At 37.7% G+C, this 16,868-nt stretch overlaps 2 protein-coding genes across 10 annotated transcripts in view; one reads left to right on the top strand and one right to left on the bottom strand.

Annotated features, from left to right (window-relative positions):
- The window catches only part of LOC113648365, a 261,316-nt gene that overhangs the window by 24,547 nt on the left and 219,901 nt on the right, over positions 1–16,868 (top strand). For 3 of the 7 annotated variants that reach the window (XR_007137983.1, XM_047801193.1, XM_047801194.1), the window contains exons 7-11: positions 644–961; positions 1,296–1,538; positions 2,036–2,353; positions 10,953–11,195; positions 11,961–12,278. Coding sequence is in view for 6 of the 7 variants with exons in the window: in XM_047801193.1 (XP_047657149.1) it covers positions 644–961; positions 1,296–1,538; positions 2,036–2,353; positions 10,953–11,195; positions 11,961–12,278 (1,440 nt within the window). In the remaining variant the exon portion in view is untranslated. The remainder of the gene's footprint in view (positions 1–643; positions 962–1,295; positions 1,539–2,035; positions 2,354–10,952; positions 11,196–11,960; positions 12,279–16,868) is intronic. The other 4 variants (XM_047801196.1, XM_047801195.1, XM_047801198.1 and 1 more) reach the window with 3 other exon arrangements.
- LOC113659134 (carcinoembryonic antigen-related cell adhesion molecule 5-like) overlaps positions 1–16,868 on the bottom strand; it is a 569,148-nt gene that overhangs the window by 392,894 nt on the left and 159,386 nt on the right. The gene's annotated exons all lie outside the window — the stretch shown is intronic.

Genomic DNA, 16,868 nt, shown 5'->3' with positions numbered 1-16,868 from the left:
TAATTTCATTTTAAACTTCGTAATTGTCTTTCTATATTTCTATAAAGCTACTATATATATATATAATCCAGATGGTGATTTGTGACCTTTATTTCTATGAATCTAAATGAAGTAAATTACAAAAAGAAAAAAGAAAACGGGTCCCTTTAAGCGCGTGCGTGTGACGTCGGTGCACGTCGGACAGCAGAAAGCACGAGGAGAAAAGTTTTGCATGTGCTGCTATACACGTGTGTTGTGTTCCGTTTGTCGGGTTTGCGCTGGATTGCGTGTCTTGTTCAATACGTGCCGAGTTCGGTGTGTGAAGGTCTTACGATGAGGTTTCATATATATACATATAGTGTTTTCATACAAATGCTGCATCATCTAATTTCCGCAATTTTGCATTATTTGTAAAATAGTATTTGGATGATATTGGTTGAAAAATTCTACCTCAGAGAAAGGTTTTCTGAAATATCATTTATCCTTTAATCAGCTGTGATGTTAGTATGATTTCCCTGCCATTTTAATTGTAAAGAAATTTTAACGACTGTGTAAATAATCACTTGTAGAAGATACTGTTTTAAAGTTTATACAGATCAGAGGTGTGTTTCAGTTTACAATAATATTAACAGAATGATGATGATGATGTTTTCTTCCTCTGCAGGTTCACTGTTTCAGGATCATGTTGTCTGTAGATATAATCAGATTAAACCGTGTTATGTAGCTGTGGGACAACGACTGTACCTGCAAATGCCCAAGGAGGATGGGTTTGACCTAAAGACCACTAGTTTAATCTTAAGATATAGAAAAACCCAAAGTTCCCCACCAACACCACGTTTCCCAAGATGGCAGTTTGTTAATGATAATAAAACTATGATACTAACCAGTGCAGAGAGGAACGACTCTGGAACATACACTTTAGCCATCTATGATGTAGACGGGAGAAGTAAAGGCAATTATACTCTCCAGGTGAACATTGAAGGTAGGACCACACAACCTCTAATCACATCACACAGCACACTACAAGTTATTTCATAAATGTATAAAATATAAACATTTATCCACACTATAGTCTCTCTCAAGTTTTTGTTTTATATTTTCATATTTATTTATGCAAATGATCCTTCATCTAATTAAAAATGCAGAAATATACAGATTAACAAAAACAATTTGGGTTTTAATGTTGTTAGAAATTAATTATTTTTTGCTATATCTATTTATGAGATTATTTTGTTTTGTTTCTGATTTGTTCTTGTATTTCTGGTTTGATAATGTGTTTAGTAATTTATTCTGAGGTGTTTATCTCTAATCTACAGCTCAGGTGTCCTCAGTGAAAGTGTCCTACAGCTGCTTGTCCTCTGGAGTCATGAAAGTGACCTGTTCTGCTGATGGAGACAACCTTCACTTCAGCTGGACTTCTGACTTTAACACACTCCCTCAACTGGAGAACGGGACCAGCACTGTCACACTGGAACAAGACCATCAAGGAAACATCACCTGCCATGTAGAAAATCATGTGAGCCGTGACCACGATACTGCTGAACTCCACCAATGTCCTGGTGAGTCTGTCTTTTATAAAGAAGGATTTGATGAATAAAAATCTAATGCAGCAGTTTGTGAACACAGAGACAAATCAGCCAGATGCAAACACATCCTGAGGACAGCCTTGACTAATCCTGCCAATCCCCATATACAGTCTTAATTATCTGATAATTTATTAGATAAGATATGTATATATATTCCTAAAATATTTGCAGTGTAAATATAATATAATATAATGCTTTGTATTTTGTATATAAGTAAATTCGAGTCTTTGCATGATTTTGGTGAAAAATGATAATTTAATGGTGAACAGATTTTTAAATGAAAGCAAAAGTTTGCTGAAATATTTATTTATCGCTTAATCACTGATGCCATTTTTCCAAATAAAATCAAGCAAACAAGTAAATCAGTTGGAGAAGATAAACAGACAGGTTTGAAGTTTACACAGATCAGAGGTGTGTTTCAGTTTACAATAATATTAACAGAATGCTGATGATTTTTTCTTCCTCTGCAGGTTCACTGTTTCAGGATCATGTCTGTAGATTTAATCAGATTAAACCGTGTTATGTAGCTGTGGGACAACGACTGTACCTGCAAATGCCGCTGGAGGATGGGTTTGAACTAAAGACCACTAGTTTAATTTTAACATATAGAAAAAACCAAAGTTCCCCAACACCAACACCACATCTCCCAAGATGGCAGTTTGTTAATGATAATAAAACTATGATACTAACCAGTGCAGAGAGGAACGACTCTGGAACATACACTTTAAACATCTTTGATGTAGACGGGAGAAGTAAAGGCAGTTATACTCTCCAGGTGAACATTGAAGGTAGGACCACACAACCTCTAATCACATCACACAGCACACTACAAGTTATTTCATAAATGTATAAAATATAAACATTCATCCACACTATAGTCTCTCTCAAGAGTTTGTTTTATATTTTAATATTTATTTATGTAAATGAGGCTTCATCCACTTAAAAATGCAGAAATGTACATACTTGATTTTACAAAAAAAAAAAAAAATCCAGGATTTTTGATGTTAGAATTTAAAACTTTATCAGACAGTAAAGAAGCTTTCAGGATAAAGTCATTGTTCCTCTACTTCTTTCTGATTTCAGATTATCTTCATGTGTTTCTGATTTGTTCTTGTATTTCTGGTTTGATAATGTGTTTAGTAATTTATTCAGAGGTGTTTGTCTCTAATCTACAGCTCAGGTGTCCTCAGTGAAAGTGTCCTACAGCTGCTTGTCCTCTGGAGTCATGAAAGTGAACTGTTCTGCTGATGGAGACAACCTTCACTTCAGCTGGACTTCTGACTTTAACACACTCCCTCAACTGGAGAACGGGACCAGCACTGTCACACTGGAACAAGACCATCAAGGAAACATCACCTGCCATGTAGAAAATCATGTCAGCCGTCACCACGATACTGCTGAACTCCACCAATGTCCTGGTGAGTCTGTCTTTTATAAAGAAGGATTTAATGAATAAAATTCCAATGCAGCAGTTTGTGAACACAGAGACAAAACAGCCAGATCCAGACACATCCTGAGGACAGCCTTGACTAATCCTGCCTGTCATAAAGTCTTAAATAATCCCACCTGCTCATTCATAATATTTGATTTCTCATTGTTGCTCCTCTATAAATTTTAACTTTCACTTTTAACAGATGCTACTAAATAATTCTTTTTACTCATCCACAGACATTAGTGATTAACCCCACACACTCACACAGACATTAGTGATTAACCCCACACACTCACACAGACATTAGTGATTAACCCCACACACTCACACAGACATTAGTGATTAACCCCACACACTCACACAGACATTAGTGATTAACCCCACACACTCTCACAGACATTAGTGATTAACCCCACACACTCACACAGACATTAGGGATTAACCCCACACACTCACACAGACATTAGGGATTAACCCCACACACTCTCACAGACATTAGTGATTAACCCCACACACTCACACAGACATAGTGATTAACCCCACACACTCACACAGACATAGTGATTAACCCCACACACTCACACAGACACTAGTGATTAACCCCACACACTCACACAGACATTAGTGATTAACCCCACACACTCACACAGACATAGTGATTAACCCCACACACTCACACAGACATTAGTGATTAACCCCACACACTCACACAGACATAGTGATTAACCCCACACACTCACACAGGCATTAGTGATTAACCCCACACACCCACACACACTAGTGATTAACCCCACACACTCACACAGACATTAGTGATTAACCCCACACACTCACACAGACATTAGTGATTAACCCCACACACAGAATTTAGTGATTAACCCCACACACTCACACAGATGTTAATGATTAACCCCACACACGGACATTAGTGATTATCTCCACACACTCACACAGGCATTAGGGATTAACCCAACACACTCACACAGACATTAGTGATTAACCCCACACACTCACACAGACACTAGTGATTAACCCCACACACTCACACAGACACTAGTGATTAACCCCACACACTCACACAGACATTAGTGATTAACCCCACACACTCACACAGACACTAGTGATTAACCCCACACACTCACAGACATTAGTGATTAACCCCACACACTCACACAGACATTAGTGATTAACCCCACACACTCACACAGACATTAGTGATTAACCCCACACACTCACACAGACACTAGTGATTAACCCCACGCACTCACACAGACATTAGTGATTAACCCCACGCACTCACACAGACATTAGTGATTAACCCCACACACTCACACAGACACTAGTGATTAACCCCACACACTCACAGACATTAGTGATTAACCCCACACACTCACACAGACATTAGTGATTAACCCCACACACTCACACAGACATTAGTGATTAACCCCACACACTCACACAGACACTAGTGATTAACCCCACGCACTCACACAGACATTAGTGATTAACCCCACGCACTCACACAGACATTAGTGATTAACCCCACGCACTCACACAGACATTAGTGATTAACCCCACGCACTCACACAGACATTAGTGATTAACCCCACACACTCACACAGACATTAGTGATTAACCCCACACACTCACACAGACATTAGTGATTAACCCCACACACTCACACAGACATTAGTGATTAACCCCACACACACACACAGACACTAGTGATTAACCCCACACACTCACACAGACATTTTTGACTAATCCCACTCACAAATATCTCATCAGTCATATTTTACTGAATGCTCAAAAGTGTAAAATGTTTCTATACATTTATAAAATAACTTGTAATGTACATATTAACCAAACAACATAAAACAATCTAGGCTTTTAATGTTGTTAGAAACTTACATGTTTATTTCTCACATATATATTTGCGTTAATGTTGCAGGTTTTTTAATTTCCTCTGATATTTTTGGTTCAATTATGTGTTTGATTGTTATGGCTTCTTACTTTCCTGCACTGTCCACTTTATTAGAAACACCTGTAGACAGTAATGAAGTTATCTAATCAGCCAATCATGTGTTTGATTTCTTTGACTTTTATTGTTGCATTGTTGATGGTACCAGATGAGCTGCATAAACTGCAGATCTTGTGGGACTTTTACATACAACAGTCTCTACGTCTCTCATCAAGGTGTAAAAATGTTTAAACCCAACATTCATGCTATGGTTAAAGTCATAGAGATCAATAGGTGAACATTAAGAGATGTTCTTTACCTGCTGCGCTTCTGCCACATACAGTATTTCCAGGTTTTCCTATTAAAGTGGACAGTGTGTTTATTAGCCCATGCTGATTGTGTTGATTTTATCTTGATGATCTGCTTAATATGAGAAGTTGCTCTATCTCACTCTCTCTCTCTCTCTCTCTCTCTCTCTCTCTCTCAGATTACATGATTGTGTTTGTGCTCGTGTGGCTCTTTGAGGTCATCATCCTGCTGTCTGTGTTAGTGGGCACACTGTACATTTACCCCAGAATCTACAGGAAACAGAGGACACGAGAGTAAGACTTTAATACTTTTTTAGCTTGGAATAAATAAAAAATTGACATATAAAAAAAGTCTGTATTTGAATTTAAAGTATGTGCTAAGATGTAAAAAACAGAAGACCAGGAACTAGAAAACTGAAAGTCTAAAACTGATGTTTTGTCTAAAGCTGATCAACTGAGCTTTATTTTTTCCATCCAAATATCAGGACCAGGAAGCTCTGTAACCCTGAACAAGGATTAGAAGAGGCAGTCCGTGGCTGATCTCCTCTATATGAGCAGGCATCGTTCTCCATCTCATCCAGACTAAAACCTGATAAAACTGTAACCATTACCATAACAGTGTAACAGTGCTATCTGCTTACCGACCTTGCTATTGCTCTCTGTTTTGGATTATTTGCTGTGTTTAAAAAAATTTATTAATTCAGCCTCATTATTCATATTATATTGAGTGCTAATTTTGTTTATGTTTTAGTTCTAATATTCTAACCACAATGTAATGCTTTGATGCTACAAAGGCAAAAAAATATATAATTTTCAATATTGAAATGTAAATCAAGTTCTAAATTTAAGTCCTATGTAATGAATGTGTAAATGCTGAAATAAAACCTACACACTCATGTGTTCTAGACTGTTCTATTGTCTCTATATACTGTAGCATACAGTTAAGGAGGATCAGTGACAGGAAGAACGTCACCAAGTCAAGAAGCTTTTATTGTCATTTCAACCATATATAGCTGTTGCAGTACACAGTGAAATGAGACAACGTTTCTCCAGGATCAGGGAGCTACATAGAACAAAGACAGAGCGAAGGACTTAGTAAGTTAGTCCTAGATACATAAAGTGTGTCTGTGTAACCTGGTGCAAACAGTGCAGGACAAGACAAACATGACAGTGCAGGACAGAAGACAGTTCAAACAAAAAATACAAGACAATACACAAAAACAGTGACCAGTATAAATACTGTATGTTCAATCAATATTACGTGTGCAGAAATACTGGAAGGAACACATTAGTATCATAGCAGCAATTACATGAGGTATTGTAAAAACGTTTTGATCCTTTTGAGCTCTTTTTAGGTTTAAGATGCTTTGCAAATAACATACTGCAGTAACCGGGGTAGATTAGTAAACCCTGGACTCTTGAGCAGGAGCCTTTCCCAGGGGACTCAAGAGGGTGGACAGTCTGGATGAGACACACACACACACACACACACACACACACACACACACACACACACACACACACACACCCTAGACAGTTTAGACATTTTAAAGGGCATATGATTGTAGTCAATGGTTGCCCTTCTTGATGACATTCTTCCTGTCACTGTTCCTCCTTAACTGTATGCTACAGTATATACAGACAATACAACAGTTTAGAACAAATGAGTGTGTAGGTGAGTTACATTAAAAATACTAAAATCATCAATAATAACAAATAATAACAGATTTTATTTCAGCATTCACACATTCTGTACATAGGACTTAAAAATTAGATTTACATTTCAAAAAAATTTAATATTTTATTAAATTGTTGCCACTGTAGAATCACAGCATTACAGAGGGCTTAAAATATAAAGGGGATGTTGTCACTAGGTAAAAGCCACTGGATAGCAGTGTTAGCGATGTCATCAGTTAACTCAGGATATACTATTTCTCAGTAATATAACCATTTAAAGTTTAAAACATGAAAGCTTTTGATCCTACAGTTTTGCCTTTGTATTTACCAGGGCATGAGTAGTGACATTAATGCTGATGACTGTTAATTACTGTAACTGTTGCTTAATTCATTATTTTCAATTCAATTTACTGTATGTGTATAAGCACTTCAACGATGGACATTGTCTCAAGGCATTTTTACAGAAGTATAAAAACAGAATAAATATTTTCTAATGTTTTTTTTAAAAAAGACAGACTCACTGGTACATTTTGGCAGTTCAGTGACTGACGTCAGGCATGACTGACGTGATATTCGACATGACAGGTGACTTTTTTAATATGCATTTTATCCAGTACGAGAGTTTTGTTGTTGCCCTCCAACTGAGTGTTTAACGCAGAAGTCCAGCTGAAGTAAAGGTTGTCTCCAGGTTTGTCTTCCCCGAGGAAGAAAAGGTTTGTCTTCCCCGAGGAAGATAAACACTTCGGGATGAATTACTATGGACACCATAACAAATAAACACAAAATCAAAGCAAAATCATACAAAGAAATTAGAAGAACATCACAATATATATATATACTTCTGCATTTTTAATTAAATGAAGCCTCATTTGAATAAAAATATTAAACTGTAAAATGAAATATTGAGAGAGACTATAGTTATAGTTAATATATTTTTTATTGATCATGGCTTGAATCTCCGTTAGAAGGCACTTCCGCAGCCCCTACCAGTTCATGCCCTGGAAGGGTGCCTTTTGGCTGCCGGGCCCAGAACCATACAGACAGATCTGCTCACCTTACGCATTGGCCGTCATATGAACTTAGATCCCTTAGAGCCAGGAGTTAATGCTTCTGTGCTTTTCCCAACTACAAACTGCCTCATCCAGGCCCACCTAGTGTAAGAGTAGAGCTTCAGGCACATAATCATGGAGCAAAACCTTGCTTTGGGCATATCCTGTCAACACAAGCATTTCACCATTCCCTAATATTATGGAAAGGTTTTAGCAAATCGGTTCCCATTTCTTTTTCTCTTTTTTTATACACAGCTCCAAAAATATAACTTACCTGGGACCATGTTTCACCAAAAGAGATAAAATGACATTACAGTATACTATAATTTTAGCAGCTCAAACAGAGGGTTAAGGGTCTTTTGCATTTAAAAAAAAACAGTGAAAACAGTTTATTTATTATAATGTGCAAAAAGAACTAAATATGTGAAGCAGGACAACTCTAAACAAAAACACTAGGAATGAAAAGATACAAACATGAGGACAAGGATGAGACACACTGTAGCATCAACAGTAACAAGACCAAGACACAATGAGAAAACAGGAACTTAAATGATGTCGCACTAAAGAGATAATCCAACACAGGTGTATGTGATCATGGGGAAATGGGAAACACAACAATGATGAGATCTAAAAAGGACCAGGCTGTTGTGAGAGTGTGAAAAATACTTACCCAGACAAGATGAACAAACCACAGGGCTGCTTTACCACTTCTAAATCAAGGGGTGTAGATGGTGTATGGAACTTCCTGTTTCTCAGTAAAGTATTATTAGTTCTGTAAAAGAAGCTTCATCTTGCTTTTGTAGTCGTTCATCAGTCAGGTCCAAGATCTCCATCAAGTACAGAGAGAGGATTGTTCTCTGGACAAAATGAGAATACAGGTCATTTTTGGAGTCCTGTTGATTTACACCCACGTTGTCATGGGTAAGTTTTATCCTCTAATAATGCATGATTCCTTTATTTACTACATGTGCAGTTGTACAGTTCCTGCTTTATGAAATGAGAAATGGTCTAAATGTAGTTTAAACCTGTGAGATCAGATATCAGTAAATCGGTCAGCTTTTAATGAAAACTTCCTGCACTTCAAAAGTAGGGAATGTTATTTCTGTGAATAACTTCATCAATCAATTTATGTTTTAGGAAAAAATAAATATATTCTAAGAAATTGCCAAATTTACCTCCAAAAGCGCTAAACTGTCTAAAATATATTTTAATGTATAATAATTCTGATCCTATTGTTTAACCCTGTTTCCAATTTTCTTTTCCATTAATTACATTTACATTTACAGCATGTGACAGACACACTTATCCAGAGCGATGTACAAAAGTGCTTTTAAGTCTCTAACATTGAATACATTAACTCTGGGCTGTCTGTGTCGAATGTGCTGCTTTACAGCCAGACTGGTTTGGATCTTGGAGGATGTTCTGTGAGAGTGTTACACATCATCAGTGTTAAGATGTAGATTTAAAGGAGTCTAAAGCAAGTAAAGTTTTCACAGTACAGATTATGGCTGGGCGAAATGACAAAAATCTAATAATATACAATACAATATAAATACATAACCAAATTCAAATAGAGAAATATTAATTTCATTTTAAACTTCGTAATTGTTTTTCTATATTTCTATAAAGCTACTATATATATTATTTGTGTATATATATATATATATATATATATATATATATATATATATATATATATATATATATATATATATATATATATATATATATGATTTGGGACCTTTATTTCTATGATTCTTATAAAGTAAATTACAAAAAGAAAAAAGAAAACGGGTCCCTTTAAGCGCGTGCGTGTGACGTCGGTGCACGTCGGACAGCAGAAAGCACGAGGAGAAAAGTTTTGCATGTGCTGCTATACACGTGTGTTGTGTTCCGTTTGTCGGGTTTGCGCTGGATTGCGTGTCTTGTTCAATACGTGCCGATTTCGGTGTGTGAAGATCTTACGATGAGGTTTCATATGTGTATATATATATATATATATATATATATATATGTGTTTTCATACAAATGGTGCATCATCTATTTTCTGCAATTTTGCATTATTTGTAAAATAGTATTTGGATGATATTGGTTGAAAAATTCTACCTCAGAGAAAGGTTTTCTGAAATATCATTTATCCTTTAATCAACTGTGATGTTAGTATGATTTCCCTGCCATTTTAATTGTAAAGAAATTTTAACGACTGTGTAAATAATCACTTGTAGAAGATACTGTTTTAAAGTTTATACAGATCAGAGGTGTGTTTCAGTTTACAATAATATTAACAGAATGCTGATGATTTTTTCTTCCTCTGCAGGTTCACTGTTTCAGAATCATGTTGTCTGTAGATTTACTCAGAGTAATCAGTGTTATGTAGCTGTGGGACAACGACTGCACCTGCAAATACCGCTGGAGGATGGGTTTGTCCTACAGACCACTGGTTTAATTTTAAGATATAGAAAAACCCAAAGTTCCCCACCAACACCACGTCTCCCAAGATGGCAGTTTGTTAATGATAATAAAACTATGATACTAACCAGTGCAGAGAGGAGCGACTCTGGAACATACACTTTAAACATCTTTGATGTAAACGGGACAAATAAAAGCAATTCTACTCTCCAGGTGAACATTGAAGGTAGGACCACACAACCTCTAATCACATCACACAGAACACTACAAATTATTTCATAAATGTATAAAATATAAACATTTATCCACACTATAGTCTCTCAAGTTTTTCTTTTATATTTTCATATTTATTTATGCAAATGAGGCTCCACCTAATTAAAAATGCAGAAATATACAGATTAACAAAAACAATGTGTTTTAATGTTGTTAGAAATTAATTATTTTTTGCTATATCTATAAGATTATTTAGTTTTGTTTCTGATTTGCTCTTGTATTTCTGGTTTGATCATGTGTTTAGTAATTTATTCTGAGGTGTTTCTCTCTAATCTACAGCTCAGGTGTCCTCAGTGAATGTGTCCTACAGCTGCTTGTCCTCTGGTGTCATGAAAGTGACCTGTTCTGCTGATGGAGACAACCTTCACTTCAGCTGGACTTCTGACTTTAACACACTCCCTCAACTGGAGAACGGGACCAGCACTGTTACACTGGAACAAGTCCATCAAGGAAACATCACCTGCCTTGTAGAAAATCATGTCAGCCGTGACCACAATACTGCTGAACTCCACCAATGTCCTGGTGAGTCTGTCTTTTATAAAAGAATGATTTAATGAATAAAATTCCAATGCAGCAGTTTGTGAACACAGAGACAAAACAGCCAGATCCAGACACATCCTGAGGACAGCCTTGACTAATCCTGCCAGTCCCCATATACAGTCTTTAATAATCCCACCTGCTCCTTAACAAAAGTTTAAGTTTACTTTACACTCCCACAGACACTCTTGTCTAATATTTATTTTATAAATGACATGTTGACATACAGAATTGATCCTAATGCTTAACCCTGTGCAGACTTTTCTTTTACATCATCACTGTTAACATGTAGCTTTAAAGTTGTCTAAAGTTATCTGACAAAAATATCTCATCACAATACATAAAGACAATAAGCTCCTACATAAATGATTATACAACATTCAATATATATTTTATTGGAAATTTTGGGCAAAAGGTGCATCATCTATATTGTCATTTTTCATGTTTTATATATACAGTATACAGTTTATATCATATTATAATATAGAATATAACGCTTTGTATTTTGTATATAAGTAAATTCGAGTCTATGGATGATTTTGGTGAAAAATTCTAATTTAATGCTGAACAGAATTTTAAATATTTATTTATTGCTTAATCACTGATGCCATTTTTTCCAAATAAAATCCAGCAAACAAGTAAATCAGTTGGAGAAGATAAACACAGTTTTGAAGTTTATACAGATCAGAGGTGTGTTTCAGTTTACAATAATATTAACAGAATGCTGATGATTTTTTTCTTCCTCTGCAGGTTCACTGTTTCAGGATCATGTCTGTAGATTTAATCAGATTAAACCGTGTCATGTAGCTGTGGGACAACGACTGTACCTGCAAATGCCGCTGGAGGATGGGTTTGAACTAAAGACCACTAGTTTCAACTTAACATATAGAAAAAAACAAAGTTCCCCAACACCAACACCACATCTCCCAAGATGGCAGTTTGTTAATGATAATAAAACTATGATACTAACCAGTGCAGAGAGGAACGACTCTGGAACATACACTTTAAACATCTTTGATGTAGACAGGAGAAGTAAAGGCAGTTCTACTCTCCAGGTGAACATTGAAGGTAGGACCACACAACCTCTAATCACATCACACAGCATTTTATAAATGTATAAAATATAAACATTCATCCACACTATAGTCTATCAAGATTTTTTTTATATTTTTATTTATGTAAATGAGGCTCCAGCTATTTAACAAATGCAAAAATGTACATACTTAATATCACACAAAAAAATAAATAAATAAAATCCAGAATTTTTGGTTAGAATTTAAAACTTTAACAGACAGTAAAGAAGCTCTCAAGATAAAGTCATTGTTCCTCTACTTCTTTCTGATTGGAGATTATCTTCATGTGTTTCTGATTTGTTCTTGTACTTCTTTGATAATGTGTTTAGTCATTTATTCTGAGATGTTTATCTCTTACCAAAATACCATTTTGTCTTTTATTTAAAAGCATTTTTTTAGCAGTTTAAACGTGATCGTGTATTGGAGAACACAAATGGACAACAATACTTACAAAATAAGGAAGAAACACAACAGAAAACAACCCCAAACAGAACCCAAGCAGAAAAATCCCCCTAAACACAATCAACACCAAACTTAAATAAGGAGAAATAACAAGCAACAGGTGCACACGATTTAGCGGCACAGCGCCACCCACTGGCCGGCCAGAGCGGGGAAGCAGGAGACCCGTCAGATTTGGGCTTTGTAAGGAGCGCAAAAATGTTAATGGGTTATGGTCAGTATAGACGACCAAAGGTCCCTCCGTCGCCCCAACATACACATCAAAGTGTTGCAATGCCCATATTAAAGCCAATGCTTCTTTCTCAATTACAGAATAATTTAACTGATATAAATCACATTTCCGGGAAAAGAAAGCAACTGGATGTTCAATACCTTCCTCGGATTTCTGTATCAAAACTGCACCTGTGCCTATGTTATTTGCATCTACTTGTAATTGAAAAGTCTGGTCAAATTTCGGAGCCGCCAAAACTGGAGCTTCTGTTAACAACAAATATGATTCCAATGGAGCTTCACGGTTCCACGCAACAAATTTGTTAAAGGCGCAGCCATCACAGAGAAATTCCGACAGAAACAACGGTAAAATCCCACCATTCCCAAAAAATGCATTAATTCCTTTTTGGCAGTTGGATTAGGATAATTTTGGTTTGGTAACTGCATTTACCTTTCGATAATCTGTGCAGAACCTAAAAGAGCCATCAGATTTACTCACCAGCAGTGACTGGGACGCCCAGCTAGAAAATGAGGGTTCTGTGATACCATTTTTAAGCATGTAGTCAATTTCAGCATCCAAATGTTTTTTCTTATTTGCTGAAACACGATAATAATGCTGACGAATAGGTGCAGAATCCCCGACATCAATATTGTGCTCCATTAAATGAGTACATGATGGAATATCTGAAATCGTACTCCGAAATTAAATTAATCAAATCAGCACGCTGCTCCTCCACCAAATATTTGAGCCGATCACATACTGTTTTAAGAGCCTCTGAGTTTTGCAAACGGCCTTGTAGGACCAAATCACCAGTATAAAACTCTTCAGAGGGAGTTACATCAGCAACTGCAACCATTCCTGTCAAAAGGACAGGTTTAATATCAGACCCAATCATTTTGTTCGTGTCACTATCAATAAGAGCAGCCTCCTTACATGCATAATAGGGTTTTAGCAAGTTTATGTGACATACTCTGGTTTTCTTATTTTGATCTGGAGTTTCGATCAAATAATTAAGATCTGATATTTGACGAGTGTAACGGTGTAAGGTCCAGCAAATTTAGCCTGAAAAGGCGATCCAACAATGCCAGTACTCGATCACCTTGTTGACTTCTGCACGACGATCAAAGAAGCTCTTCATCCGGTCCTGAGCCTTACCTAAATGTGCTTTTGCTATTTGACCAACCACAAAATTTTTCCTACGAAAATCGCTAACATAAGTCAGAACATTCTTCGGCGGATCAGATTTTTTCCAGTCATCAGCCAAAACATCCAAAGGACCTTGTATATCATGGCCAAAAACAAGCTCGTTCAGACTAAAACCTGTACTCTCCTGTGAAGCCTCACGAGCAGCCATCAGCATTCAGGGTAAACCAGCTTCCCAGTCTTTCCCCATCTGAGTACAATACGATCGTTGTAAAGATTTCAATGTTTGGTGAAATCTTTCTAGAGCTCCCTGGCTCTGTGCATGGTAGGCACTGGAAAGCTTATGTTTAATGTGAAGTTGTTTTAATATTTGACCAAACATATTAGATGTAAAATTATTACCTTGGTCCGATTGAATAACTCGTGGTATTCCAAAGACAGAAATAAACTGAGTAAGTGCTTTCAAGACATTTTTCGCAGTAATAAAGCGAAGCGGGTAAGCAGACGGATAACGTGTTACCTGACACATAACCGTAAATAAGTACTCGCTGCCTGATTTTGACTTTGGCAAAGGGCCAACACAGTCCACTAGCAAATACTCAAAAGGTTGACTTATCACAGGGATTGGATTAAAGGGGTGCTGATTTTATCGCCTGGTTAGGTTTTCCCGGTAGTTGGCAAGTATGACACGACTTAATGTAACTAGAAACATCCCGCTTTAATTTTGGCCAAAAAACCTTATTAAGAGAGAGAAAGTTCCTTTTAATAGGGTTTTTTTGGCCAAAAATTGTACTCGTCTCCTTTGGACTGTCACATTTATCAACCGTTTGATTCTTTGACATAGCCCGTGTTACTGCACAGGACGGCAAAACCGTGGTAATGAAAAACGGAAAAAACCTTCATTCTTCGATTCATGAATTATTGGAGACGGAGTCACCACCAAGTTTGACAAACAATCTTTCCAAACACGGTTTCCAGCCAAATCATTCCCTAGCATAACCTGTATTCCCTCAACAGGCAAACAAGGACGAACACCAATTACCACTTCACCCTGAATTAAATCAGACTGCAGAAAAAGTCGATGGAGAGGAACATTTTTTGCTCATGGGAATGAGACAAGGCTGAAACGGCTAAAGCAACAGGTTTCACAGGCGGAAATTTTGAGTTGGTTTTGGACGTTTCTCTCATTTTTAACATCGGACACTCAGTTTTCCAATGACCAAATGTATGACAAATATTACACACATTTTTATCTTGGCCTCTAACAAAATCACGCCGAAATTTACCAGGCTGAGTGGATTTACGCCACGGTTCGTTCCGACTAGGACCTCCATACATCTTATTTGCCGAAGTTTTATGAATTAACGAAAATTCATCGGCTGAAACAGCTGCTTCATACGCAGTGAGAGAAAGTCGCTACAAGAGAAATACAATTTTTGAATTGTTCAAGTAAAATCGAATCCTTTAAGTCGTCTAGTGTTTCAATCTCAGAAGCCGTACACCAGCGATTAAAGTACATTGAAATGTCACGTAGAAACTCAACATGTGTCTGTTTCTCACCTTTTCTCCAAAACCCAAATTTTTGCCTGTATGCCTCAGGAACTAATTCATAGGATATTAAAACTGTGGTCTTTACAGTCTGATACTTTGCTGCATCCTCTGTACTAAGAGAGGAGTACGCTTCTTGAGCCCTACCCATAAAAACACATAGTAACATCAAAGTACGTTGGTCATCTGGCCAATTTCTTGCCTCAGCAACGCATTCAAATAATACAAAAAAACGTTCCACATCCTTTTCATCAAACTTCGGAATCAGTCTCGAATTACTCACAACATCAAAGTTACGCAAACCATGCTTACTTCCTGACCCATTTGTGCCAGGAATTCTTCCATCTCTTATCAAATCCAAGCGATAACGTTCAAGTTCTAATTGTTGTTGTTGCACTTGAACCTTAGATAATTTGAGACGTCTTTGTGCTTCTAATATTTTTTCTTTAGTCTCAGCTTCAAGTAACAACAGTTCTCTGCTGTTCAAACGTCAAATGAGACATCGTCAATGTAACTGTCACGATGTGACACGGTGAGACAAAGGCGAGTGAGGATCCAAATGCAGTTTACGGGTTTTAATAAACAAAACACAATCAAACAGGCAGGCAACGCGGAACAAACAGGAAACGGGAACATGGACATGCACACACCAACAACGACCAACAACATTGAAGTGAACAGACAGAGTATATATGGTGAACGAGAACCAATCACAAAACAGAGACAGACAAGGACTAAGACAAAACACATGGGGAAGAGATTGAATGTAATTAGTGTCCATGGTAACAGATAGGTGGGCGCGGTCAACAATTAACATCAGGGAGAGACGGCAGACAGAAACAAGGGGAAAACACAGACAGACACATTACAGAGCCCCCCCCTACGAGCGGCTTCCAGACGCTCCCAAGTCCACAAAACCCAGTTCAGGCGGGTGGAGCGAAGGCGCAACCAGGGTGGGAGGGCGGGTCGGGTTCGTGTAGTGGTGGCGCCGGCAGAGCAGGAGGCCAGGGCGGCGCCGGCAGAGCAGGAGGCCAGGGCGGCGCCGGGGGAGGAGCCAGAGACCAGAGCAGGACCAGAGACCAGGGTGGTGCTGGAGGCGGAGCCAGAGACCAGAGCAGGACCGGCGACCAGGGTGGTGCTGGAGGCGGAGCCAGAGACCAGAGCAGGACCGGCGACCAGGGTGGTGCTGGAGGCGGAGCCAGAGACCAGAGCAGGACCGGCGAC

This window comes from Tachysurus fulvidraco, chromosome 15 (genome assembly GCF_022655615.1).
Source record: "Tachysurus fulvidraco isolate hzauxx_2018 chromosome 15, HZAU_PFXX_2.0, whole genome shotgun sequence".
Lineage (NCBI taxonomy): Eukaryota > Metazoa > Chordata > Actinopteri > Siluriformes > Bagridae > Tachysurus > Tachysurus fulvidraco.
Note: the sequence above shows the minus strand (reverse complement) of the source record. Positions and strands in the feature narration are given on the sequence as shown.